The sequence below is a fragment of the Halichoerus grypus genome, chromosome 11 (genome assembly GCF_964656455.1).
Source record: "Halichoerus grypus chromosome 11, mHalGry1.hap1.1, whole genome shotgun sequence".
Taxonomy (NCBI): domain Eukaryota; kingdom Metazoa; phylum Chordata; class Mammalia; order Carnivora; family Phocidae; genus Halichoerus; species Halichoerus grypus.
In genome coordinates this window covers 93,273,745-93,300,651 of record NC_135722.1, presented here as the reverse complement: position 1 = coordinate 93,300,651, position 26,907 = coordinate 93,273,745, and the positions used below count along the sequence as shown (strand labels likewise).

Below are 26,907 nucleotides of genomic sequence, written 5' to 3'. Positions count from 1 at the left end.
TTGGTCCTCTCCTGGACAGAATAAATTTCTTTAGGAAGCTGACAAATTCACACAGGTTCCTAAACAGAGAGTGAGCTCCAAGATTGGAAGGGTCATCGCAACTGCTGAATTTATTTTAGCAACAGCCATGTCCTTCTGGAAATAAAGGTTCTTACTTTGACCTTCCTCTTGTGATTAGAAGTGTTTTACACGGAACCACAATGCAGACGCAGGAACAAGCCCCTTGGATACTTACACTGTACAGTCACTCGCACCACACAGCTCTCCTTCCCAGCCTCATTGCCCGCTGTGCATTGGTAGAGCCCAGAGGACGCCATGGTGAGATTGTGTAGCAGAACACGTCCAGGGTTATTGTAGTCTACACACAAGCAGAAGGAACGACTGTAATCCTCTTAGTGTAACAGGGTCTCTGTTTACTGTTCACCTCATTGCATCATTGACCTAAGATGCTCTAATACAGTTTGCTAAGGAAGAGATGATAGATTTTTTTGGAATGTGGAAAGAAAGGTGAACATTCTTTGAAGTTGCACATCCTCAAGGGTTACAAAAGCCTGGGAACTGTGTAAGGGATAGTCAATACGGTAATTAGGTATCATGGATCTGCGGTACATCTCTCCCTCATTTCTTTTGCCGCTTTTATGTGCCATTTTAGGAAAGAAAAGACGGGATTTTTTTTTTTTTTCCTGTCCGGGTTGACGGATGAAAAATAGAAGCTCAAAGAGGTTCGGCAATGTGTTCAAGGTCACATGGTGAGTTGCTGACAAAACCAGATTTAGAATTCATGGCTAGAGTACCATTCTGTTGTCTCAGCAGACTGGCGGAAAGATGACTTACCAATCCTGGACTTGGGAGGGAGATGTTCATCCTCTCCCTCCTTCTCCCGGATTCGCTGCCAGTAATACATGATGGGCTTCGTGCCAGAGGCTGACTCACACTGCAGGGTCACGTCACTTCCTTCTGTCAGCTCTCCTTCCAACTCGCATTTGGGCTTTGATGGTCTCACTGGCAAAAAGAAAAAGCTTCAAAGATCGCCAAACACCAGATTCTGTGGAAGAACTACGTCCTGTTGAGCTGTTTCTCTAGCCATCTGTCACGGTCCACTTTTGAGTGGGGATTCAGTAGCCTTTTGCTATGCAACCATGCTTTACAGCACCCCCAGAAATACACCCACCTCCATCCCCCGCACACACATACACCCAATTCCAGCTGCTTCCAGTGGTGCTGTTGTAGTTTTCAGAGGCTGCCCGAGAAACTCCCTCATCATTTCTCAAAGAAGACACTGTTACTTAATTGGAAGTTTTAGGAAAGCTGAGTGTGATTTTACTAATACTGAAACAGGGCTAGAAGTCCATTAACTTGGAAGCAGTTAAACAGAACTTCGTAGCTTTTGCTGCCAGAAACCAGAAATGGAGTTGAATCGTATCTGAGAGATGTAAGGTAAATATAAGAATACCATTTAAACATTAGAGGATATTTAAATTTTGTAAGTGGGTTCCCATGGAAAATTGTGATTGTTCTTTCTTCTTTTATTATGTCTAAAATAGAGAACATACTTCTTCCCAGGGAACTGGACTAGGTGATCTCTGAATGTATAATACAGGGTATCAGACAAAAGGTTATGTACCACCATGGGGCATTTGGCTATTCCTCACAGAGACCTTATTAATAAGATGGAGGCGTTTACCTTGACACTCTAGCTTACCTAAGACTTTTAAGATGACATGGCTCCACACATAGCGCCCTGAATTCTTCACTTTGCAGCTGTAGCGGCCCTCATCACTGGGCTTCAGGGGCTCAATCTGCAGGGAAGCATCTCCTGCCAGGAAATTGGAAGCAAAGGCCACTCGGCCCTTCTGCTCCTCAGTCAAGTTACTGTAGACATGACGGCTGGAGTAAGTGATCACCTGTGGGACAGACCAAGCCAGAGTCAGGCAATGGGGATCTCGGCCTTCATCTTTTGCTGATGTCCAGATGAGGAAAGGGGATACTCCTAATGGAACAAAGTAGTCAAGCCCAGGGCTGATTTCTAAGGGTCAAGAGACCTCTGTTCTAAATGAAGTTAAAAGTACCATATGTTTGTCTAGGCCTTGCTTCTCCTTCCCAAGATAATACCTCTTATTTGTGTAGCATTTTAATTACAAAGTAGTAACTGTTTCATTAAACGCTGAGAACCATTTCATCTCACAGGTAAGGGATTTTACATTTGAATTACATGTTCAATCAAGTTCACACAGCTAAGTCAAGGAAGGAAGGGAATGCACAATAAATGCATATAAGGGTATCAAGAGTTGGCTGTGAGGAGATTTAGTTGAAAATGATGGAGAGGAGACTCACCTTTTCCCTGCATACTCCTCCCCCTTTTTTTTTTGAGAGAGAGAGAGCAAGCAGGCTCTACACCCAGCCCAGTGCAGAGCCCAACACGGGGCTCAATCCCACCACCTTGAGATCATAACCTGAGCCGAAATCAAAAGTCAGACGCTCAACAGACTGAGCCACCCAGGCGCCCCTCCCCCACATACCCTTTCTGACTCTCTAATTTCCCACCACCTGCATGTGAGCTATTCAAAATACACTACACTCCTTTTGCTCAGCACTTTTACATCTAGTTAATTTCCCACATAGTGTTTTTGCAAGTTAAGTAGTTCCTCCCCTTCTCTGTGGTTTCACTTCCCATGGTTTCAGTACCTGAGGTCCAGAAGCAGATGATCCTCCTTCTGCCATATTGTCAGAAGGCCAATTGTAGCCTAACACGTATCACAGAGGCACTGTATCATCTCACATCATCACAAGAAGAAGGGTGGGTATGGTACAGTAAGATTTTGAGAGAGGGAGAGACAACATGGTATATATAGGATGTGGCACTATTCATGGTTTCAGGCATCCAGGGGGGATTTGGGAACATATTCCGCACAGATAAGAGGGGAATCCTGTAGCCATTATCCCCATTGCAGACAAGTAGCAGAACTGGGATTTGAAAATAACCATCTAAGACCGTTTAGTTCATGATCCTGGTATACCCATTACCTCTCTCCCACTTCCTGTGGCCATCTGCATTCATTTCACTGCTCATTAAGTGCTCTTCCAGAAAGTTTGGAAACGAAGGCAAAAAAGTGACAATATAAAATCAATCTGTTTTGTTCTTACAAAAGTTTAGAGTCCAGGCGAGGGGACTGGAGGAGTTAAAGAGGAGAAGTCAGTGCTTAAAATTCAAGTTTGATACAGAGGACTTCATTGTTTGGCTTTCCTTTTAGGGGGCTTCACTGCCGATTAGTAAGAGGAAGTCAGTTGGGAAAAAATTACATCCCTTCCTACCATAAAATACACATGAGCATCATGTCTTTGTGTCTTTGTTTTTCCAGGTAGGGACATCAAAGTTTGGATTTCTCTAACAACAACAACAACACCAAAAATCCTGGGGCGCCTGGCTGGCTCAATGGGTAGAGCATGTGACTCTTGATCTTGGGGTTGTGCGTTCAAGCCCCTCGTTGGGTGTGGAGCCTACTTAAAAATCATCATCATCATCATCATCATCTTGAGTTTTAGTGAAATTTCATCTGCCTGCATCATAGCCTGAAGTTCTTGAATCCTTCCCTGGTTCTGTCTGTCCATCACCTCACTCCTGTTAGTAACAAAAACCACGCTGTTCTGGTCCACCAAGACTTCAAGCTATATAACTTCAGCTTTGCCCTTTCTGCCATTCAGCATATTCTTAAACTCATTTGATTTCAAATGTCAGCAAACATTTATGGGATGACTGCTTCCCATCAGGTCAGGGGGAGGCTATACAGATGAGTAAAACCCTCTTCCTGTCTTCAAGTAATTTATAATCTAATGGGATTAACAAGGAGAGAAGTATAGACATAGAAAAAGGATTAATTAACTTGAAATAGTATCAGAGAGAATGTCCCAGAAAAGTTGGAGGCATTTGAGTTAGGCTTTGAGAGATAAGCATACTAAATGAGAGATAATAGAGTCAGGGAGAAGAGGGCTGCAGGGAGCACTCCAGATACACAGAAGGGCACTAAAAACAGACACACAAGCATACGGGAGTCTCCCGTGCACATTTCTGGCAAGCCCATCCTCAATCACGTGATGCCCTGCAATACATCAAATGCTTTCCTGAAAAGATGTGAAGCCATCCAATAAAATGTCCATCAGTTCTCTTTCCATTATATCAAAACTCTTCAGTATCATCCTTTTTGCCCCCACCACCTTTCTGAGAAATGTGTTTTTTCCTTTCCCTGCATGCTCTTTTTCATCAGCAAATTATTTATTGAGCTTGATGCCAGGGTACGGTACCCGAAAACGAGCAGGAATAAGACACAGCTCCTACCCTGGGGACCTCACAGTCTTCAGTGGGGGGAGTATGGGGGAGAAGAGAGTAAGAGAAAAGTAAAGGTAGACACTGTCGCTGATAATAAACTTAAGACATTTTCGGTATTCGACTTTGCCCGCTCATTTCAACCAGCCCTGCTACTGTGATAATTCTCATATCCTTATCTCTATCCTGACATAGTTTTGAGCTCTGGTTTCATATTTTCAGCTGCCCCACTGCTGTGTATTTCTGCCCTCTCCAATCCACTTTACATAACGATGTAAGTGGATGCCAAGTTAACACTAATGTAAAACTCACATCAGCTCTTTTCCAGCTCAAAACCCTTCAGTGGCTCCCTACCACCTCCAAATGATGACCAGATTCAGTCTATAGTTCTCACAGTGACCTCTGCATTACCTTCCCAGTCTCATTTCCTTTTATCCACCTACCATATCTGGGTACCATCAGATAACGTTATCTCCCTTTCTTTAGTATCACCCATGCTTTCTTGTACTCAATGCCTCTGCCCACTGCATTTTTCCATGGAGAAACTCTGTTTTCTCCATCTCTCCACACGAAGAATTCCTATTCATTCTTTTGGGGCACCTGGGTGGCTCAGTCGGTTAAGCATCCAACTCTTGATTTCGGCTCAGGTCATGATCTCAGGGTCATGAGAGAGAGCTCCACGTTGGGCTCTGTGGTCATGGGGAGTCTGCTTGAGATTCTCTCCCTCTGCCCCTCTCCCCACTCATTCTCTCTTTTTCTCCCTCTCCCTCTCAAATAAATAAATCTTAAGACAAAAAGAACTCCCTTTCATTCTTTCGAACCCAAAATCAATGTTAACTTCTCATGAAACCTTCCCTTCACTCAGACTAATGGCTTTTTTTTTTTTCCTTCTCACCCACAGCATCTCTTTGCAGCATTTTTATGTGAGGAGAAATGGTGAAAGACTTGGGCTCATAGGTTGCTAGATCCCCTTCCTATAATGCTGGGTGTTGTCCAGGAGATCCTTGGGGCGTTCTGGTTTTATATATGTCTGTTGTCCTTAATTGTCTCTGGCTAGGCTATAATGCAACTCTGCAATCCTTTATTGAATACCCATTTACTGAAAACATACTCTGTGCTTAGCACTGTGCTAGAGATGATACCAATACAAAGAAAATTGTTCTATGGAAGTGTTGAGGGCCAGGACATGCCACCCCAGAATATGCCATTTTGCATGTGCATAAGAATTTCAAATGCTAAAGGCATTTGAGTTCTTGAAGTCCCTTGACCTAAAAGCAGAGCCTCCCAAAAGAATTTAAGTGTCATAAATCCCCTCCCGAGAACAACTCTAATCTCTTCTAGGAGACCAGAAATCGGCACCACACCCAGACAGACAAGATCACAAGCTAGCATATCTCCCATCTGTTCTTCTAAGGGCCCATTTATCTTCCTCAAAAGTCATTTGCTTTTCCCTAAGTGTCCTCCCTCATCTTCCCTTTTCCCTACTAAGTTAGGTGTATAGCCCAAATTCTAGCCACCCCTTGGAGTTACTCATCTGTGGGTACTTAGTCCCACACGTTACATACATGGTACACAGAAGTTAATAAACTTTGTTTTGTTTTTCTCCTATTAACCTGTCCCTTTGTTGTACACCTGAAACTAATAAAATGTTATATGTCAAGTATATCTCAGTAAAAATTAAAAAAAATTTTTTTTAAAGAGAGAAAACAAACAAACCAACAAATATCTGTCTTTTATTGGTCTAATTTATAGTGCCCCAGCTGGAAAACCTAGGAGAAGAAAGGGGAAAAGATATTTTTCCCCCTCTCCTACAGTTTTAAAAGACAACTTAAAAAAAAAAAAAAAGCTAAAATTACGACTTTCATATACATAGAAAATAAGCATGTGTCAAAGATTTTATTTAACTCATTAATAAATGATGGAATCAGAAAGATTTTGCAACAGGTTCAAATGAGAATCGGACAAAGATTTGTAGTCTCCTTTGGACAAAATTCATTTGCATCTCTATAAACAGGAACCACCCCCATGCTATGGATATGGAAACAGGGACATCTCTATGGGCATTCCATAAGTTAATTTCTATTTCTGTGGAAATTAATATGTGAGGAAAATTAGACCATAATTCATCTGAAAATTTGGAGTCTAAGCATGAAGACGATGTTTGGGAGGGACCTCCCTATGGTATACTGTATGTGGGAGTTGGGGGCAAGTGTTCAGGCTGGGGTAGAGAGAGATCCTCTATTAGTATGATTGGCATGACAGTAAGGGGAATTAGATTCCTTGAAGGCTGCTCTCCTCTGCCCCCACTCCCCTACTGCCCCCTCCCTCAGCAGGTGGTTTCACAGTTCAACTCTCTGGGTCTCTAGATTAGAATTCCTGCAGGACTACTGAGAAGAGCATGGGGGAGTGTTTCCTTCTGACTGGGATGAGGGGTGCCAGGGAAATGGGAGCTGGCTTCACTGGGACAGCATCACCAGCTGCTCCTAAAGGCTAAGATGAACTCTTCAAAGACATTTTACAGCAAATTGGTAAGCATGACCAGTTAGAGAATATTTAGGAAAGAGAAGAGAGGGTAGGAAGAAGAGGAGTGATCTATCCACATCCATCCAGAGGTAGAAATGGGAGCAAAAGCCGGATTTGAATGTTAAGCTAAAGAGATCCAAGAGCACAGTCATTTATTCAACAAATTTTGAGCCTCCACAATTTGCCAGCAGCATCAGTTGTAATGCTTGGGAGATATCAGTGAATAGAGCACGTGAAAATCCCAACCCTTGGGGAGCATGCATTCTGGTGGCAGCAAACAGACATGGAAGAACATTGTATGGTACATTAGACAATACTATGAAAATAATAGAGCAGGGAAGGGGGGTTGTCAGCCAGGGGGACAGACTGCAATTTAAATAAGGTGGTCGAAGTAGACCTCACTGGAAGGAGACATGAGAGCATGTCTTGAAGGAGACGCCGAACTAGCCTTGGGGAAAGAGAGTTCCAAGCAAAGAAAAGAGCAAAGGCAGAGACCCTAAAGTGGAAGCATGCCTTGGCATGTCTGAGGAACATCAAAGAGGCCAGGTCGCTGGAGTAAGCCAGGAGAATAGTAAATGAGGTCAGGCAGTGGGGCCAGATACTGCAGGGCCTCTGGGCCATTGTAAAGATGATGGCTTTCACTCTGCGGGAAGTGGGGGGCTATTATAGGATTCTGAGTAGAAGAGTATCATGATATGATTTGTTTTGAGAATAGGCTGTAGGAGGCCAAGAATGGAAACAGAAAAACCAGTCAAGAGTCTACTAGAGTTGGGGTGCCAGGGTGGCTCAGTCGGTTAAGCATCTGCCTTTATTTATTTATTTTTTTAAAGATTTTTATTTATTTTTTGACAGAGAGAGACACAGCGAGAGAGGGAACACAAGCTGGGGGAGTGGGAGAGGGAGAAGCAGGCTTCCCGCGGAGCAGGGAGCCTGATGTGGGGCTCGATCCCAGGACCCTGGGATCATGACCTGAGCCGGAGGCAGACGCTTAACGACTGAGCCACCCAGGCACCCCTTAAGCATCTGCCTTTAGCTCAGGTCATGATCCCAGGGTCCTGGGATCCAGCCCTGGGTTGGGCTCCCTGCTCAGCGGGGAATCTGCTTTTCCCTCGCCCTCTGCACCCCCTCCCCCCGCTTGTTCTTGTTCTCTCTCTCTCTGTCAAATAAATAATCTTTTAAAAAATGTGTATTTGTGGCATGAGGGAAAGAGAGGAGTTCAGGGCCACTCTCCAGTTTGGGCGTGAGCCTATGAAAAGAGAGAACAGCTATCAACCAAGAGAGAAGATGGAGCGGAGGAGGTTTGAAGTCAGAGTGTGCAGGGTGAGGTGGATCAGGAGCTTAGTTTTGGACTTCCTACGTTTGAGATTACCTCTTCAGACACCCAAAGGAGGCATGGGGTAAAGCAGTTGCATATAAATGCGTTGGATATTCAGGAGGGAGGCCTGGAAATACACTTTTGGGAATTCTAAGCTTGTGGATGATTATTTAAAGACACGAGATTGGGTAAGATCCCTGATGGCACGAATATAGGATTAAGAAAAGGAGGGGGAAATGAGGGTCTCCAAATAGTGGATGTCTAAACACAAAGATTAGAACTCATTACAATAGCACCAACCTCAGAGTGAAATTGATGACTGTCATCTGTTTAGCTGACTATTCAAGTCCCACCTTTGCTCACATTTCAAGCCTTACCCCTGGATGACAACTCGTCTTCCTCCTACCCTCTCTTTCATAAAGACTCAGTGAGTTGTACCCTGAAACCACCCGCCTCAGGGGGAGACAGTAGGAGGGTGGGGGCAGGGGGAGCAGTCTTGAATAGGTCTGATTACTCATTATCCTACCAATTGAGGATCTCTTCCTACCCCAACCTGAACACTTGCCCCTCACCCCCAAGACACGAAGGGAGGTCCCTCAGAACATCATCTTCATGCAGAGGAATATTCTGGAAAGTACAGGAAATGCACGATTTCAGTCAAAGGTCCAGTGTTTACTCCCAGACAAAAGTTCTGTCTTGAATGTCTGCATTCTTTTCAATAGAAGCTGTAAATTATAGGGGAGGGGACAAAGGGAAAGCAAGGGATTTAGCTTTAGAAATTTGGGGTTTAGATCCTAGCTCTGAAATCCGTTTTGAACAAGGGCCTTCAAAGTCTAAAAGGTTCTCTGGAGCCAAGTTTAAGGTCTAATTTTCCTCACGCATTAAAAGAAAATTAGGGGGCGCCTGAGTGGCTCACTCGGTTAAGCTTCTGCCTTCGGCTCAGGTCATGATCCCAGAATCCTGGGATCGAGCCCTGCATCGGGCTCCCTGCTCAGCGGGGAGTCTGCTTCTCCCTCTCCCTGCCACTCTGCCTACTTGTGCTATCTCTCTGTCAAATAAATAAAATCTTTTAAAAAAGAAAAAAGAAAATTAGGACAATTCTTAGCTACCGACCTCACAGGCTTATAGTAAGAATTTTAAGAGCAGAAATCTGTGAAAGGACATCATTCCTTTGCTCACTGACCATTTCGTGACTACTCTGGGCGAAGCACAGCCCTTGGCTCTGGCCTTAGGAAAATATGCATTAGGCCTAGAAAGGAAAATCCATCAACACAATGCAATACTTTCGGCCGGGGAGTTTTGTTTTTATTTAACAAACACATACATGGTATTTATTTTGTTCGAGGTACTGTTCTAAATGCTTTACAAGTATTAACCCCTTGCATTAAAGAGAAAAAAAAAACACGGCAGTGAAAAGTTCATGGAAAGATTAAGGAGATTAAGGAAGTGAGTCTCCCCAACAAACTGCTTAGACTTAGACATAAGGGCATTCTCTCGTTTAATACATTCTTTAGAGAGGGCCTTCGATGAGGTGGGAACATAGATCCTAATCTGAAACTGGGGCAGCTGCAGTTTATCCTGCTCCAGTGGGGTCATTCTTTTGGAGCCTCCTGTGTTCACTGATTCATAACTACATTTCCCATAGAGCCTGGGCATCCCGGAAAGGAGTTCCTAGGGCCCGGGAGAGGTTTCTTGCCTATTCTTATCCCTTAAAATGCAAACAACCTCCTGTTTCCAGGGTGCGGCCAGGGATCAGGAGAACAAAGGCAAAAGAAATGTAGATAAAATTAAATCTCCTTACAACTTGCAGCCCATTGACAAATACTTGAGGCATGCAGAGTATGACCTTCCTCCAGGACTCCTAACGGTCTTAATGGTAATGCCTTGGCAAAAGGCAACCTTAGCTTGACAACAGCCAGACCTCCAGGACCTGTAAGTCTTTCTTAACATATGAAAATCCTTTTGGAAACTTCCTTCATCTCTGCCCCCTCCCAATGTAAAAGTATAGTCAATTGCTCCTCAAAATCTAGAATTTTTTTTTTAAAGAATTTATTTATTAATTTGAGAGAGAGAGGGAGGGAGGGAGAGAGAGCACAAGCAGGGGGAGCAGCAAGCAGAGGGAGAAGGAGAAGCAGGTTTCCCACAGAGCAGGGAGTTGGATGCGGGGCTCGATTCCAGGACCCTGAGATCACAACCCGAGCCGAAGGCAGTCGCCTTAGCCGACTGAGCCACCCAGGCGCCCCAAGGCAGCTCTTTCTGCCCCTGGGTCCAGTCCCCGTGCTTTAATAAAAATCTTTTTGCACCGAAAACATCGCAAGAATTCTCTCTTTTTTTAAGTAGGCTCCAAGCCCAGCATGGAGCCCCAAGAATTCTTTCTTGACCGCTTGCTCCCGGACCCCACATCACATCACATTAGCCAGCACCATGTTTGAGGAATTTCTTTGTCCTACCTCACTGCTTTTTGTTTTTCTCCCAATCAGATAAAACCTATGAACTCTGACCCAGGAAAAAAAAAGTACATATTATTTTGCAAATAATTTGATAGGGTTCCTAGCATCCAATGAAAACTCTATGCTTTAGGAGACTCAGACCCGGAAGAGCCAGGTCGCAGCCCTTCTGATATGGTACTTGTCTGTTTTAAATGTTTGCAGGATGTTCTTGGCCCCACATCCTGTTGCGTTGCATAGAGAGGGTAAGTTTCTTGGGGTGGTGGAAGGCCATAGAAATGGCAACTCAGTGGGACAATATGGGACAATAGGGAGAGGAGGAAATATATTAGCAACAGGAAAAAAACTGGAAGCTTTAGAGCTTACCTCCTCTTAAGACGGAAAGCGGGCTGATGTTTGGAGGTAGGACAAGTGAGGTGGGGAAGCCTCACAGGTACTCAATTCATGTTACTTTCTTTCTGACTTTTTCATATTACCTGGTAGGTGCATAATCACCACAAGCAAGTGAGTCTGTGCTTCCTAGGAAGAATGAAGAGATTCTAAACCTAGAAATCCATTAAGAGCTGGGTATTTGTTTTTAAATGTCTTAAATTTTTATCTCAAGTAAACTCTATGCCACACATGGGGCTCAAACTCATGACCCCAGAGATCAAGAGTCGCATGCTCTACTGACTGAACCAGCCAGGCACCCCAAGAGCTGGGTAATTTTTAGGAATTTGGGGGTTTTGTGGGCTTTGGGAAGTTGGTGAACCTTTCAGGTCTAGGGGATTTTTTTCTTGTTCATGTTAATATTTGGACTAACATCAGGAAATACTTTTGGAAAGTCACATTTGACTTTGGAGAGACTTAGTAGGTGTGGTCCACAGTAGACTCTGGCTGATTTAAGTCTACTGGAGTAGGAGCTTTCAAACTTTGAACAGACTTACATCAAGAAATACATTTTCCTCTGTGACCCAGCATGCACGTAGAGTGCACATAGACAACTGAAGCGTAAGTTTCATCAAATAGTATATGTGCAATACACTGATATTTTCCAGTCTGTGTTTAAAAAAAAAAAAAAACAACAGTCTGCTCGCTTAGAATCCACTACTGGGTCCTGATTTTGAAAAAACACTGCACCAGGGCACAGTGATTGAGAGTGAGCCAGCAGGGAGATCAACTGGTTTACATTCAAATGGGAGCCCCTCCACTTACAGCTCTGCACCTACGGTTGGTTAATTTACCTTTCTAAACGTTAAGTTCCTCGACTGTAAAATGGGAGTAAGCTACTTCATCGGGTTTTTGCGGGAATGAGATAGTAAGCACTCACGATCACTTTTATTAGGCTGGTTCTGGGTTCACGAAAGCCCCTAAGGTTTCCAAGCTTGTCCATCCCAGTACCCAGAGAACATTAGTCATTCCATTCATTTGTATAGCAAAGCCCCCCTAGCTGAAAGCCTCCATCTGTTTTCCATCTGTTGAGCACACTGTGGACTAAAGTTCAGCTCTCTGAAGGTGGCGCCTAAGGCCAGTGCAGCCTGGACTATGCCTCATCTTTGGTCCCTGTCCTCGCATCTCTGAATAGCTACGTCCCCAAGCTCGATGTCCCTTGATTCTGAACAACACCCTCTGATGTGTCTTTGCCTTGGATCATGCAGTCTTCTCTCCTTTTGAAATGCCTCTCTTACTTTGGCTTAAACAACACCTACACAGACCTCAAGATCAAGCTCAAGGCCTACCTTCTGTGTATTAGAGCCTTTCCTGGATAGAATCATTGACTTCCTCCTGCGAGCCTCAGCCCTTTGGACATATCCCCACCACAGCACTTAGTACATATAGGTAGGGCTGACTCCCAAGTGCTTTTCTCCCCTTTCCCCCAAATCTTGTCCCATTATTTAATGGGAAAAAAAAGGGGGGTGGGGAGACAACTAAGGTAAGTATTTAACATCTTTGGAAAGCAGACATTGTACAACCCCAAAATAATCTTACTGTAATTAAATAACCATTCCCTAATATGAGCATTTCACACCCATTTAGGACACAGGTTGGGCTCAGTTCCAGCCTTGCGATTCGGCTCAGTTTTTTTCAGAGGCACATTGAATATCAGGTACGTGTGTGTCTCTTTGTCTTAGTTGTGGTTTTAATTCTAGGAAATGTAGAGCTGAGACTAAGCCCTTGCTCGGCAGGGTGGGGGCGGTGATGGGAGAACAGTGAACATAAATGTAATCCTTTTGCAAACAAACAAAAAATGAAGCACATGAATTGCAGCTGTTGTGGGGCCATGTGCCTCGTGATGTTCCTGGTGGACCTGTGAACAACGCAGTTTTAAAGAGAAAAGAGAGGAGGAGGCGGGACAATTTGTTAAGACTTTATGGGGCAGATGGAGCAGCTCAGCTTTCTGGCAGGTGCTCTGCTGTGTCAGGCCCTGCCTAGCAATCATGCACCTGCCTCGAACAGAAATAGATGTAGGCTTCTCTCTCTGTTTTTGATCCAAGATTTTTCTTTTCTTTCTTTTTCTTTCCTTCTTTCCTTCTTTCTTTCTTTTTTAAGATTTTATTTATTTATTCATTCATTCATTCAGAATGTGAGCAGGGGGAAGGGCAGAGGGAGAGGGAGACAGAGCCTCTCCAGCAGACTCTCAGCATGGAGCCTGATGCGAGGCTCAATCCCAGGAACCCTGAGATCATGACCTGAGCCAAAATCAAGAGTCGGAAGCTCAACCCCTTGATCAGGAGTTTTCTTCCTCAATATCAAAGGGGGAAAGGGAGAAAGGAGGTGGCCAGAGGGGTTTGACATGGGAATGAGAACATCTCTGCCCTAATTTCTCCATCCAAAAAATAGAGGGGAAAGTCTCAGTTGTGTGTTTGTGACTGACCCTGGAGGAGATGTTCACTCAGACTTTGGAAATTAACTATGTTTCTGTCCCTAGAACCTGGAGGAAATCTTCAGAGTTCTAGAGGACATGTTATCTACCTAGGCTGAGATTCAAATATTCCCCAAACCTGCCTACCTGCCCAAAAATGTTCCTGCATATTTGAGCCTCCTAGACAAAAGTGAGGGAGCCAATTCCGCTCGGATTGAAATGCAAGGCTAACCTCGGTGTCCAGGTCATTGGCTAGTCTATCTTAGGCACCACATCCAGTCCAGCCCCTCCTGTATTTTCTTTTCTTTTCTTTTTTTTTAAGATTTATTTATTTATTTGACAGAGAGACAGAGAACACAAGCAGGGGGAGCAGGAGAGGGAGAAGCAGGCTCCCCACTGAGCAGGGAGCACGACATGGGGTTCTATCCCAGGACCCTGGGATCATGACCTGAGTCAAAGGCAGATGCTTAACCAACTGAGCCACCCAGGCGCCCCCCCCGCCCCGCCCCGTATTTTCTCTCTCACCCTCACTCATTCCCAACATGGTGGCAAATTTACCCACTAAATTTGTGTATTACGCCCATCTTGATATTCCAGCTACCCATGAATATAGTGTAAGCCCCTATTGTATAATCTGAAATTGTTCAGCTGGTCTTGCTTCTACTCAAGGCTCCTTTAAATCAGTGTGCCATTGCACAGGGCTGGAGTGATCGCCTAAGATGTATCTATGTCCCTGTCGCTCCTAAAATCCTTCAAGAACTCCATGACAATATACGAAAGTATCTGAGCTCCCTAACCTGTGATACAAGACCTTTCATGTTCTGGTCCTGCAACCGCTGTAAGCTCACATTTTGTACTCCACCTATGCTCGCTGCTCATGATTTCCCAGAACTTTCCAGCCTTTGTGTCTACACTCTTGTGATTTCCTCGGGGCAATGAGGAAATTTCTATCAGCACTCAGATCAGCTGTGATTTCTTTCTTTTTTTTTTTTTTTTTAAAGATTTTATTTATTTATTTGACAGAGAGAGACACAGCGAGAGAGGGAACACAAGAGGGGGGAGTGGGAGAGGGAGAAGCAGGCCTCCCGCCGAGCAGGGACCCCAATGCGGGGCTCAATCCCAGGACCCTGGGATCATGACCTGAGCCGAAGGCAGACGCTTAACGACTGAGCCACCCAGGCACCCCGATCAGCTGTGATTTCTTATAGGAGCTGCCCTTGACCTTTCCCCTTCTCCAACTACTTTTGGCCAATGGCGCCTCCTTTATATTCATCTAGAACACTCTGCTTATCTCCATCATGATCTCTGTCACTTAGTTCTCAAGATGTCTCTTCACCCTTTTATCTCTTCAACTACCTCCTTTGTGACTGAGTATGTGGATAGTGGGAATCCAGTAGTGACTCAATTTAACCTAAATCGATTTTTGAGGGATACCTGGGTGGTTCAGTTGGTTAAGCGACTGCCTTCAGCTCAGGTCATGATCCCAGGGTCCTGGGATCGAGGCCCACGTCATGCTCCCCTGCTCAGCGGGGAGTCTGCTTCTCCCTCTGCCTCTGCCTGCAGCTCCCCCTGCTTGTGCTCTGTCTCTCTCTCTCTGATAAATAAATAAATAGATAATAAATTAATTAATTAATTTAAAAAATAAAAATAAATAAATAAAATAAATTGATTTTTGATCTTTTAGAACTTGCAATAGTGCCAAGCTTTTTCCAGCATCAGGGCCTTGGCACAATTGTTTCTGTCTGGAATAATTTTCTTCCCACATTCTCCTTATTTCCTATACAACACGGATTATAATTTCAAATTATTTATGAAGGTAACATAGCTGGTAATTAACAGCCCCGGTACTGACATCACAGTGCCTCATTTCAAACGGCAAAATGGGTGACCTTAAGCCCCTTTCTCACTTTGTGTGTTGTGTCTGGGCACACGCTGTATGGAGTTCCTTATGTGAAAAATGAGACTAATAACCCTAGTTATGAGGATTAAGTTAAATGAGATATTATGTGCTAAACAGACTGGAACCTGGAACATAGCTTAATGTTTAGAGCTCTCTACTTAAAAAAAAAAAAGTTTGGTTTTGTTTTTTGGTTTTTGTTTTTTTTTTTAATTACTGAATGGGTTTGCACTGTAAACTCCAGGAAGGTGGGGACTTTGATATCTTCTTCACTATTGTATCCCAGTGCCTAGCTTGGCATACAGTGTTTGCTAAATAAATCCATGTGCTCTGAATGACCGAATAATTCGCGATCCTTACTTTGGAGTGTCAATTAAAGACAAGTAGGGAACTGTGGCTGCTTAAAGCCATGTTAGTGGTCTGCTTTAGTCAGCAATAAACTTTTAAGCCTTATATTCACTTTGCTACATAAACAAGCAGCTCTTTTTTTTCTTTAGTTTAAATGAAAACACTTGCGTGAAAGTTAGATGAGTGCAGTCATTCTTTTTAAATTTTTGTGAGAGGAACACAGCTCTTATTTACTTTATTCAGAACAGAGAGTATCATGTCTACGACTGACTAAGAATTTGCCGGAATAAGTATGCTCAGTTTAAGGTGACCTTGCTCTACGGAGAACAGAGAGTCTCAGGATGACAAACTATGAGAACAAAATGACAAGCAGTATCAGAATGACAAAGTGATGTAGGAGCTGGAATCCAACAATGATCCTGGGTTTTACTTTAGTGAAAACTTTAGCTTCTTCCAGCACAAACCATCTTATGAGATCAGGGGTATGGACAGAGAAGAAGAAAAGACAACCTTTCACTTTTTAGTAGGGCAAAAGGTAAAGTTCTGAAAAGGAAGAAAAGTCTAAAGTCAGTTTCCCTGGCTTATTTTATGTGACTTTTTAAAATCACAAAACTTTCCACCAAAAATGCTGTCTTCTTTTGTTTTTAGATATTTTATTTTTTAAGCAATCTCTACACCCAACATGGGGCTCGAACTCACAACCCTGAGATCAAGAGTTGCATGCTCCACCAGCTAAGCTGGCCAGGCGCCCCTCAACCAAAAGATTTTTAAAAATAAGTCAGTGGGTAAATGGAATGAGAAGAAGTATGCTAGAAAACCCAGCCTGAGGAAAGCTGAATGCAGCCAAGGCAGACAGGATAATGTAGTAGCTACTTACTTCTCACTCTCAACAGAGACCAGCCCTGTGGATCATCGGGAGCAAAGCGCTACGAGTTCTGCCCAAAAGCCCATCAGCACCAATGGACCTCAGCATCCTGAGCACAGAAGACCCAGGGCCAGCTCCTTCATTTTCCAATCCCAGAACCAGTACCAATTCTTTTGCTGGCCAATTATATATGTGATAAACATTTTCAGTCATGTCCTGCATCATATGTCGTTTGTCATATTACATGATCTCAGAGCTTGAACGTCATGATTTCGTGCAAAGCTTAAACATGGGCAGGTGGTAATGGTCTCAGAGGAGGAAGAGAAACAGGCTTCCGAGTATACATCTGGGGTTCTGGCCACTAGGCTTGGGAATCAAGCTACTGCATCTTAGCTCCCTTCTTGGGAAAGACACTAATAGCACAGATTCCCTCCTTGGGCAAATGATAGGTGGCTTTCTTGCTTGCCCAAAGAACACAGAATCTCTTATCTTTAAGACCCAAATACCATTCCTTGTTTATAATTTTTGTCTCTAGAGTCTTTCAACTATAAGCCAGATGAAAGAGCAATTCTAACCCTTTCCGACCCTACAGAAAACTGGAGGACTGAGGAAAGACAACTGTGGGAGGATGAGGGGAAGAGCAGGGGGTGGGGCTGGGGGGAGGGCTCTGGCCAATTGTATACTTACCACTTTTTGGTTCCCTTCATTATCGGTGAGCAGCCATTCGATATCCAGGGTGTCTTTTTCTGGAAGCCCCAGTTGATGGTGACAGGGCAAAGTGACCTTTTCTTCTGCCACTCTCTTGATCTCAGTGTGAGTCCCCAAGGTTCCAACATAGTAGGAAACTGGAAGAGGAGAGCCTCTAATGAGTAATGTAGAAACGCACAGCTATGTGTGGGAAGCAAATATTACAACAAATAATTACTGGGTGTTCCTGTGGGCAAGGGGCAAATCAAGGAGTTGGAAGAATCCTAGACCAGAAGTCCTGGAACCTCCCACTGGCTCCTCCTTTAACTGAATTCATCATTATCTTCTTTAGCCCCCCGAATTATACTCTTAGCAATGTCTGTCTTTCCTACCTTTTTGCATTTTTATGGATGATGAAATTACTCAGGTCAACAATTGTGTTTTTTTCTTAACTTTCTCTCCTTTACCAGCACCGGCTTGCAAAAGGACAGAAAACCAAAGGAAAGGCAGGGGTTGGCATCCTCCCCAGAACAGGCTCCAGATATCACTTCACCCCTTGAGCCACCTTAGAGACAGGCTACCCCCACAGACCGACAGGTAAGTGCAGGATGCCTCAGGGAACGAGTGGGATCTTATAGGCAGTTCCTGCTTCTCTTAGGGACACTCATCCTCTGTTCCCCCAACTTCTGTCTTCCAGTCTCTATAGTCTCATCCCATGTGGCTTCAAAATATGAAGCAACCCTTCCTATCCAAAGTGAAATTCCAAGTTACTACATTTGGATCCCGTCCCTCCACCCATCCAGTATCCCTTTGGCCAACAGGATTTCAGTTCCACTTTTGTCTTTCTTTACCTCTAATTTTCATCTTGTTCCAGGAATGGTATCTTGTCAGCAACCCTAGGCCCCAGGCTCACTCACCTTCTCTCCTTCCTATTCATTTCAGACACCGTGGACTATGAAAACCACCATGTTAAATAACCTCACCTGGATTCTAGGTATGATGTGTCTGGCATTAAGATGTGCTCTAAGATCCTCCTTTGTCTCCTTGCACATGATAAAGGAGCTCAGCATGAAAAGCCATTCACAATGTTCCAATGCTACGTTCACAAGGTAACAGAATCATACAACCTCCAAGTTGGAACAGCCCCAAGTGTCAGGGTTGCTGGTGAAGTCCTCTCTCCTGAGGAGCACTCACTCTGCCACTTCAGAGGGTTTTAAGCACTAAAGATCAAGGATCATGGCTCACAGAAGCATATAAGCTACCTTTCTTATTCCCTGTTCATTTCCCAAGATAGATTAGCAGTAAATCTGTAGAAAGGAAAAGGGCCCGAAAGGAGGAAGAAGGGAGCAGGGCAGACTGTAGTTCCCTCTAAACAGGGGGGCAGATTGGGTTGACACTGCAGGGTTGGACCCTCAGAGGCATCCACCCTAAGAGAAGCAGCAGGTGGATTCCCAAGCTCCATGGCAAACAAAGGAGACCACAGAGATCTGTGGGGCATAAGAAAGGGCCTTCAGAACCAACAGGATAAGCCCCCCATAGGGTCTTACTGACATTCCCAATAAGGTTTCTGTTATTTCTGTTGGAAACTTGAAACTCAATGAGAGTGGCCACCATTTAGGGAGTATGTCATACGGTTTGGCTGTACATTGATTACTCAACCCTATGAAGAAACGGTGATTATCCAAATCTATGGATGAAACCGAAAGAGGAGCTTAGCAATTTGCTCAAGATCACACAGCTAGGAAAGGACAGATCAGAGGCTCAACCCTAGATCTGTCTCACTGCAAAGCTCATACTCCAACAGCCATGCTATGCTGCTTCTGCCCTATGTCTTATGTGGCTTCCTGGACATGTGGTTCTCCCATTAGCCTGTAAGCTCCTTGAGATTAGGTACCAATTCACCACTACATTCCCAAAGCTCTCAACCCAGGGCCCCTCACACTGCAGGTGCTCAAAAAACAGTTGTTGGATGGACTTAAATTTAACCCATGTACTCGTTTCACCCATGAGCAAACTGAGGCTCATGGATAAAGGAGTTGCCCTGAGGTCCTACAACTCCTTTAAGGCATAACCCATATAAAACCCATCCTCCCTCAGTCCCCATAAAGCACCTATAGGACAGCAGGGAGATTAGCCAGTTTGCATTGCACTAAGCTAAGCTTCGAAGAAGGAGCTATGGTTTCTACCCCTGCTCTCTTTCCACTGGATACAGTGATCAAATGAAACCAGCATCCCATGCCCCTGGCGAAGCTAGAGAACCCAGCACCAATTTGGTGCATACAGTAGGCGCTATACATTAAATAAATAAATGCAAAGACGCAGCTATGAAAGTTGCCAATTTGAGCCACTAGAGGGAATCAAAGGCTCAGATTTAGTTGATGTCCCAAAAGGGAAGGAACACAGTGGTGGGTGGTGTGCTTTGCCAGAGTGCCAAGTTCTATTTATACTGTAGCCAGAATTAAATACGGCAGTGCGGGGAGGGGGCCGCCTAGTGAATACAAATGACTTTACCAAGGCAGGGAAACTCAAGATCAGAGTGCATGCACCTCTAGTCTTCCCTGAACCTCAGCTCCCCAGACTTCAGGGGGTCACTGGGATCCCTGCAAATTTCTCAGATTTCTCCTTCTGTGCTTTTTTTCCCCACCACACACCTGTGTTCTGTAACCTAAGCAGACAGGGACCTGGGCTCTGTATAGAATTCTCAGGCTTGGCAAAGGGTAAGGGGGCTGCCAAGCACATGTATCCGCTGTCTGGTGGGTGAGTGGGAAGAGCTAGCCGTGGGCTCCCAGGAATTAAAGCGTTCATCTTTGTTAAGAAAGACCATAAGAGATCATCAAAATTTAACTTAGGAGGAAATTACAGCTCAGAGAATTGAAACATTAACAGAACTGCAAGTAAGGAAATACAGCTGATCCTTGAACAATGCAGGGTTATTGGCACCGCCCTCCTCGCAGTCCAAAATCTACATATAACTTTTGACTCCTCCAAAACTTAACTACTAGGAGCCTACTGTGGATGGGAAACTTTACCAATAACATAAACAGTCAATTAGCATGTATTCTGTATGTTATGTACATTGTATACTGTATTCTTATAATAAAGTCAGGTAGAGAAAAGAAAATATTAAGAAAATCATAGGAAAGAGAAAACACATGTACAGTCCTGTACTATAAGAAATCCACGTGTAAGTGCATCCACACAATTCAAGGGTCAGTGGAACTCTCCACGGGGCATCTGAGATGCGCCCTGCACTTGATGGTGGGGGAAGGTGCTGGAAGATAGCAGTGGTGCAAACATCCTCTGTGTGCGTGTGCAAGATTCAGTCATGGAAGCCTCCAGCTCTCCCTGAGGGAAGGCTTCTAATACAACCCAGGCACGTAACACAGGCCCTTTGAGAGCCTGACCTTGGGAGAATTACCCTCCCTGAGCCTTACTGTTCTCATCTGCAAAATGGGAATTAAAGGGGACACTGACTAAGGCACCCAGCACAGTGATTGCACATAGGAATCTCCCCGCTAAAATGTCAGTTCCCTTCCCTTGCTTTTCTCTACTAGAAGAAGGGTTGTTTTATTTTCTCAGATGAGATCATCATTTTCTCAGCTGAGTTCAAGATTTTATTCTCTAAAGGACATTTAAATTTACTAAAGCTTTTCTTGAGCCTTTAAGACCTTCAATGAGATGGGCAGGGGTAACTTTTTGTTTTTCAGCATGTATACTTTTATATAACCGAGGGAAATAAGACACATATTTTGAAGATGAGGCTATTGAGAAGATAATTGTACATTTTATTTTATTTTTTAAAGATTTTATTTACTTATTTTTAAAGACTTTATTTATTTATTTGACAGAGAGAGAGAGAATACAGGCAAGGGGAGCCAGAGAGGGAGAAGCAGGCTCCCTGCTGAGCAGGGAGCCCGATGTGGGGCTCGATCCTAGGATCCTGAGATCATGACCTGAGCTGAAGGCAGACACTTAACCAAGTGAGCCACCCAGGCGGCCTGATTTTATTTTTAAGTAATCTCTACACCCAATGTGGGGCTTGAACTCACAACTCTTGAGATCAAGAGTCACATGCTTTACCAACTGAGCCAGCCAGGTACCCCGATAATAGTAAATTTTTATTTTTATTTTTTTTAAAGATTTTATTTATTTATTTGACAGAGACAGAGAGCACAAGCAGGGGGAGCAGCAGAGGGAGAGGGAGAAGCAGGCTCCCCGTGGAGCAGGGAGCCCAATGAGGGGCTTCATCCCAGGACCCTGATCGAACTTTTCTCAGTGGACCTGTTCACCTACCTAAATGGGATGAGAATTTTCTTGTGTTTTCCTTTACATATCTAGAAAGCCTCATGAGAATCAAAATCATTGAATGTCCGTCAGAAAAATAAAAAGGACTTTGGATATTTTTATTTTTTTTAAAGATTTTATTTATTGGGCACCTGGGTGGCTCAGTCAGTTAAGCGTCTGCCTTCAGCTCAGGTCATGATCCCAGGGTCTTGGGATCGAGTCCTGCATCGGGCTCCCTGCTCAGCCAGGAGTCTGCTTCTCCCTCTGCCCCTCCCCCCTGCTTGTGCATGTGCTCTCTCTCTCTCAAAAATAAATTTAAAAAAGATTTTATTTATTTATTTGAGAGTGAGAAAGAAGAGGGAGAGAGAGTCTGAGGCAGACTCCATGCTGAGCACAGAGCCTGACATGGGGCTTAATCCCACGACTGCAAGACCATGACCTGAGCCAAAACCAAGAGTCGGACGCTTAACTGACTGAGCCACCCAGGCGCCCCAGACTTTGGATATTTTTAAATCAACTTCTCTCATTTTACAGATCAAGAAACTGAGGCTTAGAGAGAAGTGACTCATCCAAAGGCCTCTTGATTTCTAGACAAATGACATACATAAAATTCTGTAGGGGTGGTGTGTGTGGGTACATGCGTGCATGTGCGTGTGTGTGTGTGTGTGTACATGTGTGTGTGTGTGTGTGTGTGCGCGTGCCAGAGGCATGTGCCTTCCTGACGGTTTCTGGAACACAATCTGCAATTCAAGAGATGGCATGATGTAATAGAAGGAGCATGAACTTTGGAGTCAGATCAACAGAGATTTAAGTAGTGCCTGTTAGTCCAATTAATTTCCTGACCACTCTGGGTCTTTTTTTCTTCCCTGTGAAATGAGAAGAAAAACATCAGCCGGGAAAGACTGTTGTAAGATTATATATGATGTACGTAGATTGTGTGACACTGACGCCCGGGATACAGGACCCACTCACTACACAGTAATTATTATTGCTCATAATTGTACATACTATACTTCCAAAAACAAGGAAAACCAGAAGAGCATGCTGAGGAGGTGAAGCAGGAGGGTGAGGAGTCTGGAAGTCATTTTGCTTGATAACCGTTAATATTTGGCCATATTTGCTTTGTCTCTCTCTCTCTAGTTTTTGCTGCACTGGTTAAAAGTAAGTTACAGATAACATGACATTTGACCTCTAAATGTTTCAGCAAGGACCCCCTAAAACTAAGGGCCTTCTTCTACATAACCAGAACATACCACCACACCTAAGAAAGTTAACAATGTTGTATGGAAGGTCATTTTTTTAAAAAAAAATTTTTTTATTTTTAAGTAATCTCTACACCCCACGTGGGGCTCAAACTTATAACCCCGAGATCAAGCGTTGCGTGCTCTACCGACCGAGCCAGCCAGGCGCCCCTGGAAGATCATTTCTGACAAGAGTGGCTGAGGAAGACTCTGATGATAAGTGGGATTGAACAAGTTCTGGAAAGACAGACAAGTGCTTTTCCTGTACGGACCTGAGGTGGTGGAGGGACAACTTGAACAGAAGGCAGCACTGTCTTCTTCTGTCCCCTCTTTCAAGTTCCCTCACTGTGAACTAGGGAAGTTTCTCTAGTTCTAGAAGTTTCTCTTCTGTATATTTTGCTTTTTCAACCCCATACCCAGAATCTCGAGGGCCAGCTCCCTTTTTGAGATCTTCGAAAAAGGATAACCACATTCACTGTGAGCTGTTAAGCAATGAATGTTCTAATGTCTTCTCAAATACAAACCTGTATTTGATATTTAGAGACAGCCTACAGCTAACGCAGCAAAGCTTGCAGGTTATCAGTGGGATTTCAGACATCTGAGAATCGGCGTGGTGCCTTCTTGTTCCCCCCCAGAGGTGAGTAATTTGTTCCTGGAGTCCCTAAATTTGGTGGTGTGGGTGTGCAAGGACCGAGGTGGCAGCCTGAGAGGTGGGCTTCAGTCAGGGGCCCAGATATTAGGCTTCCTCCCCTCCCCAGTCTGTTGGTTTTAGAGAAGGGGGAAAGAGGAAAAGGGAGTGGGGGAGGGGTGAGGGAGGGAGGCGAGGAAACAGGGGAGCTAGAGGTGGGAGGACAGGGGAGGAGGACAAGAAAGAGCCTTGCACTGTAGAAGACTGCTGAAGAGGTCTTCAGACTAAACCCAGACTGATTACAAACTATCAAGTCACCTCCCCTCCCCCTCTGTGAAAACGGTCTGGTACATACATCCTGTGTATTCATCCACATCAAAAAAACTGTATTGAGATCTTCCCCTGGTAGAGCAGTGGGAATGCAAAGTTGGTCACCATCTCTCCTCGCTCAAACCATGTGAAACCTACTGATTAATAATGCCTTAGGTTTGTTTAGCTCAGCTCACTCAAATGCATTATCTCATGTAAGCCCATGACTACATAGTGAGCGAATGTCATCACCTCTGTTTTAGAGAAGAGAGACTTGAGGACCACACAGAAGTGGTAAGGGGATTCAGAAGAGGAAGATCACCAAGGTGATCAGGGATGGCTTCATAGAAGAGGAAGTATTTCACCTGGGCCTTGAAAAACAGATTGGAATTTGGGCAGTTATAAATGAGGGGATGGCATTCCAAAGATTAGAAATGGCAGCCTGACTGCTTAGGCTGACCTCAGTACTTGACAGATTGGAACATCACCTTGGACCCTTGGTCATGACAAGTTCACACGGCTGATGGGTGGCACTGTGGGGACGTGAGCCCATCTCCAGTTTTTATTCGAGTCTCTTTCCCACACCAAAGATCATTGCCTTTGCCTTGAAATTGGCTGGTGGGGAACACAGAGACCACACTGATTAAATGTGCATAGCACAGAGCTGGGTAGCAGAGCTGGTCTGATTGCACACACTTAAGATATATAGTTATCTTGCTAGCGGGGATCCTGAGCCAAAAGTGAGATGATGTTTAATACAAACAAACGTTAGAAGTTACAGCTATAAAGCACAGAGTGGGGAGCTTTGGAGGACCTGGGGCTCTACAAGATTTATATTAACCACCAGTGTGATACGGGTGCTGAAAAAACCAACAAGAGTCTGGGCTGCGTTAACAGAGGCCTGAGGTCCCAAATATGGAGTGTTGCAGTTCCGTCCTATTTGGAACTAGCCAAAGGAGCACATCCGAAGCATCAGAGATGCTGCATGCTGAGAGGAGCAGTGACAAGCAGGTGGGAGCGGCAGAGGCAGAGGGAGAAGCAGGCTCCCCGCCGAGCAAGGAGCCCGATGCGGGACTCGATCCCAGGACCCTGGGATCACGACCTGAGCCAAAGGCAGACAATTAACCGACTGAGCCACCCAGGCGTCCCTGTTGATAGACTTTCTAACAGTCCTGCCTGATAAGAGAATGAGCTGTATCATTTAGTGAATTTTCCATTACTGGGGTCATTCACGCGGGGGATATGTCAGGAGCTGTAAAAGGGATCCTTATACGTGGATGATGAATCAATATTTAAAGTCCTTTCTAACTATTAAATTGTATGAAATATTAATATCTTAATATTCAAGGCACTGTCCTAGTTGAATGGGATGCAAAGTATTTAGATACAAATGTACACTATTATCTGTCAATGTGTTTTGTCACTGTCAGTCAGCTCTTACAGAATTGATACAAATGATCTCATTCTGTTTCATTGTTAACATTGCTTTTTAAAGATTGTTGAAGTGCTTTTTAAAAGTAAAAGGAACTAACCCAAGCAGTTACAGCACTTCTTTCCTATCTGTGGATGTTTTAATCCACAAGGGGGCAGAATTTACTTATTGAGGATTAGCCATGCCTTATCTTTAAAGCAGTTCTTATATTAGTAAGGATTATTATTGACAAAGAATTATAGATGACCTTGGATTTAAGCTTGATAAGCATTTTGTTGCCATTTGTGATTATATGCTAAATTTCAAACGACCCACATTTAATTTTCAAGGGCAACAGAAATCGGAAAATACGGTCAGACATTTGAGAGGAACTTTACCAAGGCAATAGAAACATAACACTATTTTAATAGCTTAAATTCACTGTTTTCACTTTTTCCAAGTGAAATGGATGTTTACTCTGAGACCAAAAGCCTCATTTTAATTGCAGAATTTATTATGAATCAAATCAATTACTCAGGTGCTGTGAAGATTTGTCTTAGTAGACAGTCAATAAAAAAAAGACAAAAGGAAGGAACAAAAATCCATCACAGATGCCTTAGAGGGACTGAGGAATCAGCAAAAGAATCCTCCAGGTCCTTTCAGTCTTGATTTTTAGTCTTGGTTCTAGGCCAGTCACTTACAGAATTACAAAGTCCTGGGATGTTCTGGTTATATGGAATCTACAATCTCAAGCTTGGGAAGGCCTACAGAAGGTCACTGTCTTGCCTTCTGGACAATTTCATATTTAAAACTCATCTGCTGAAACGTATGAAATGGTTCATATTCTCTTATTATCATTGAGAATCTGAAATCACAGCAACACTGTTCCAAGACATTGACACTTCTGTCAGTATCAAATTTTTTATTATTGTGTATCATGAGATACTTAGGGATACTGACTTCTGTATCATAGGATAATCAGGGATACTGACTTCTGTATCATAGGATAATCAGGGATACTGACTTCCCTAGAATGTCTTAAAACACCTTGTCCTCAATACTTCAGATTCTGATGCCACAAAAAGGAACATGGACAAAATAGTTGGCACCCACAGGGGAGTAACTAGGAGTGCTCTTTTGTTCAATGAATAGGAGTGGCATTCCTGCTACCATACTAGGTCCTGCTGGAAACAAAGATCAGCGACATTGTCTTTCGTCTATGAAGAGATCACAATAATAGAGAAACAAACAGGCATTCAACAAGCCCAGTTTAAGGCAGCGTGTGATCAAGATCAACGTGAGGGTCAGGAAGTGGTAAGGGGATTCAGAAGAGGAAGATCACCAAGGTGACCAGGGATGGCTTCATAGAAGAGGAAGTATTTCACCTGGGCCTTGAAAAACAGATTGGAATTTGGGCAGTTACAAATGAGGGGATGGCATTCCAAAGATTGGAAATGGCAGCCTGACTGCTTAGGCTGACCTCAGTACTTGACAGATTGGAACATCACCTTGGACCCTTGGTCTTGACAAGTTCCCACAGAATGGTCAGTAATCTAATGTAAATGGCATGTGAGCTGTGTCAAAGCCCTACAGACTGGGGGTTGACTATGTAACAGTAATGTTTTATCCTGATATCTTTAGTAATAATTGTCAGGGAAAGGATACGGACGTGGTCCACAGGGATCAATCATCCCGCTGCTCAGTTATCCCTCAGAATTCTGTTCTCAGGAATGTGCTAGTACATTTTCCATACATGTATTCATGTTCACATAGGCAGGAAAACACACAC

At 43.9% G+C, this 26,907-nt stretch overlaps 1 protein-coding gene across 1 annotated transcript in view; it reads right to left on the bottom strand.

The window, feature by feature from the left end:
- The window catches only part of CLMP (CXADR like cell adhesion molecule), a 95,487-nt gene that overhangs the window by 4,971 nt on the left and 63,609 nt on the right, over positions 1–26,907 (bottom strand). Inside the window, 4 exon segments of the mRNA XM_078058841.1 lie at positions 236–358; positions 835–1,002; positions 1,703–1,904; positions 17,246–17,403. Coding sequence (XP_077914967.1) covers positions 236–358; positions 835–1,002; positions 1,703–1,904; positions 17,246–17,403 — 651 coding nt within the window.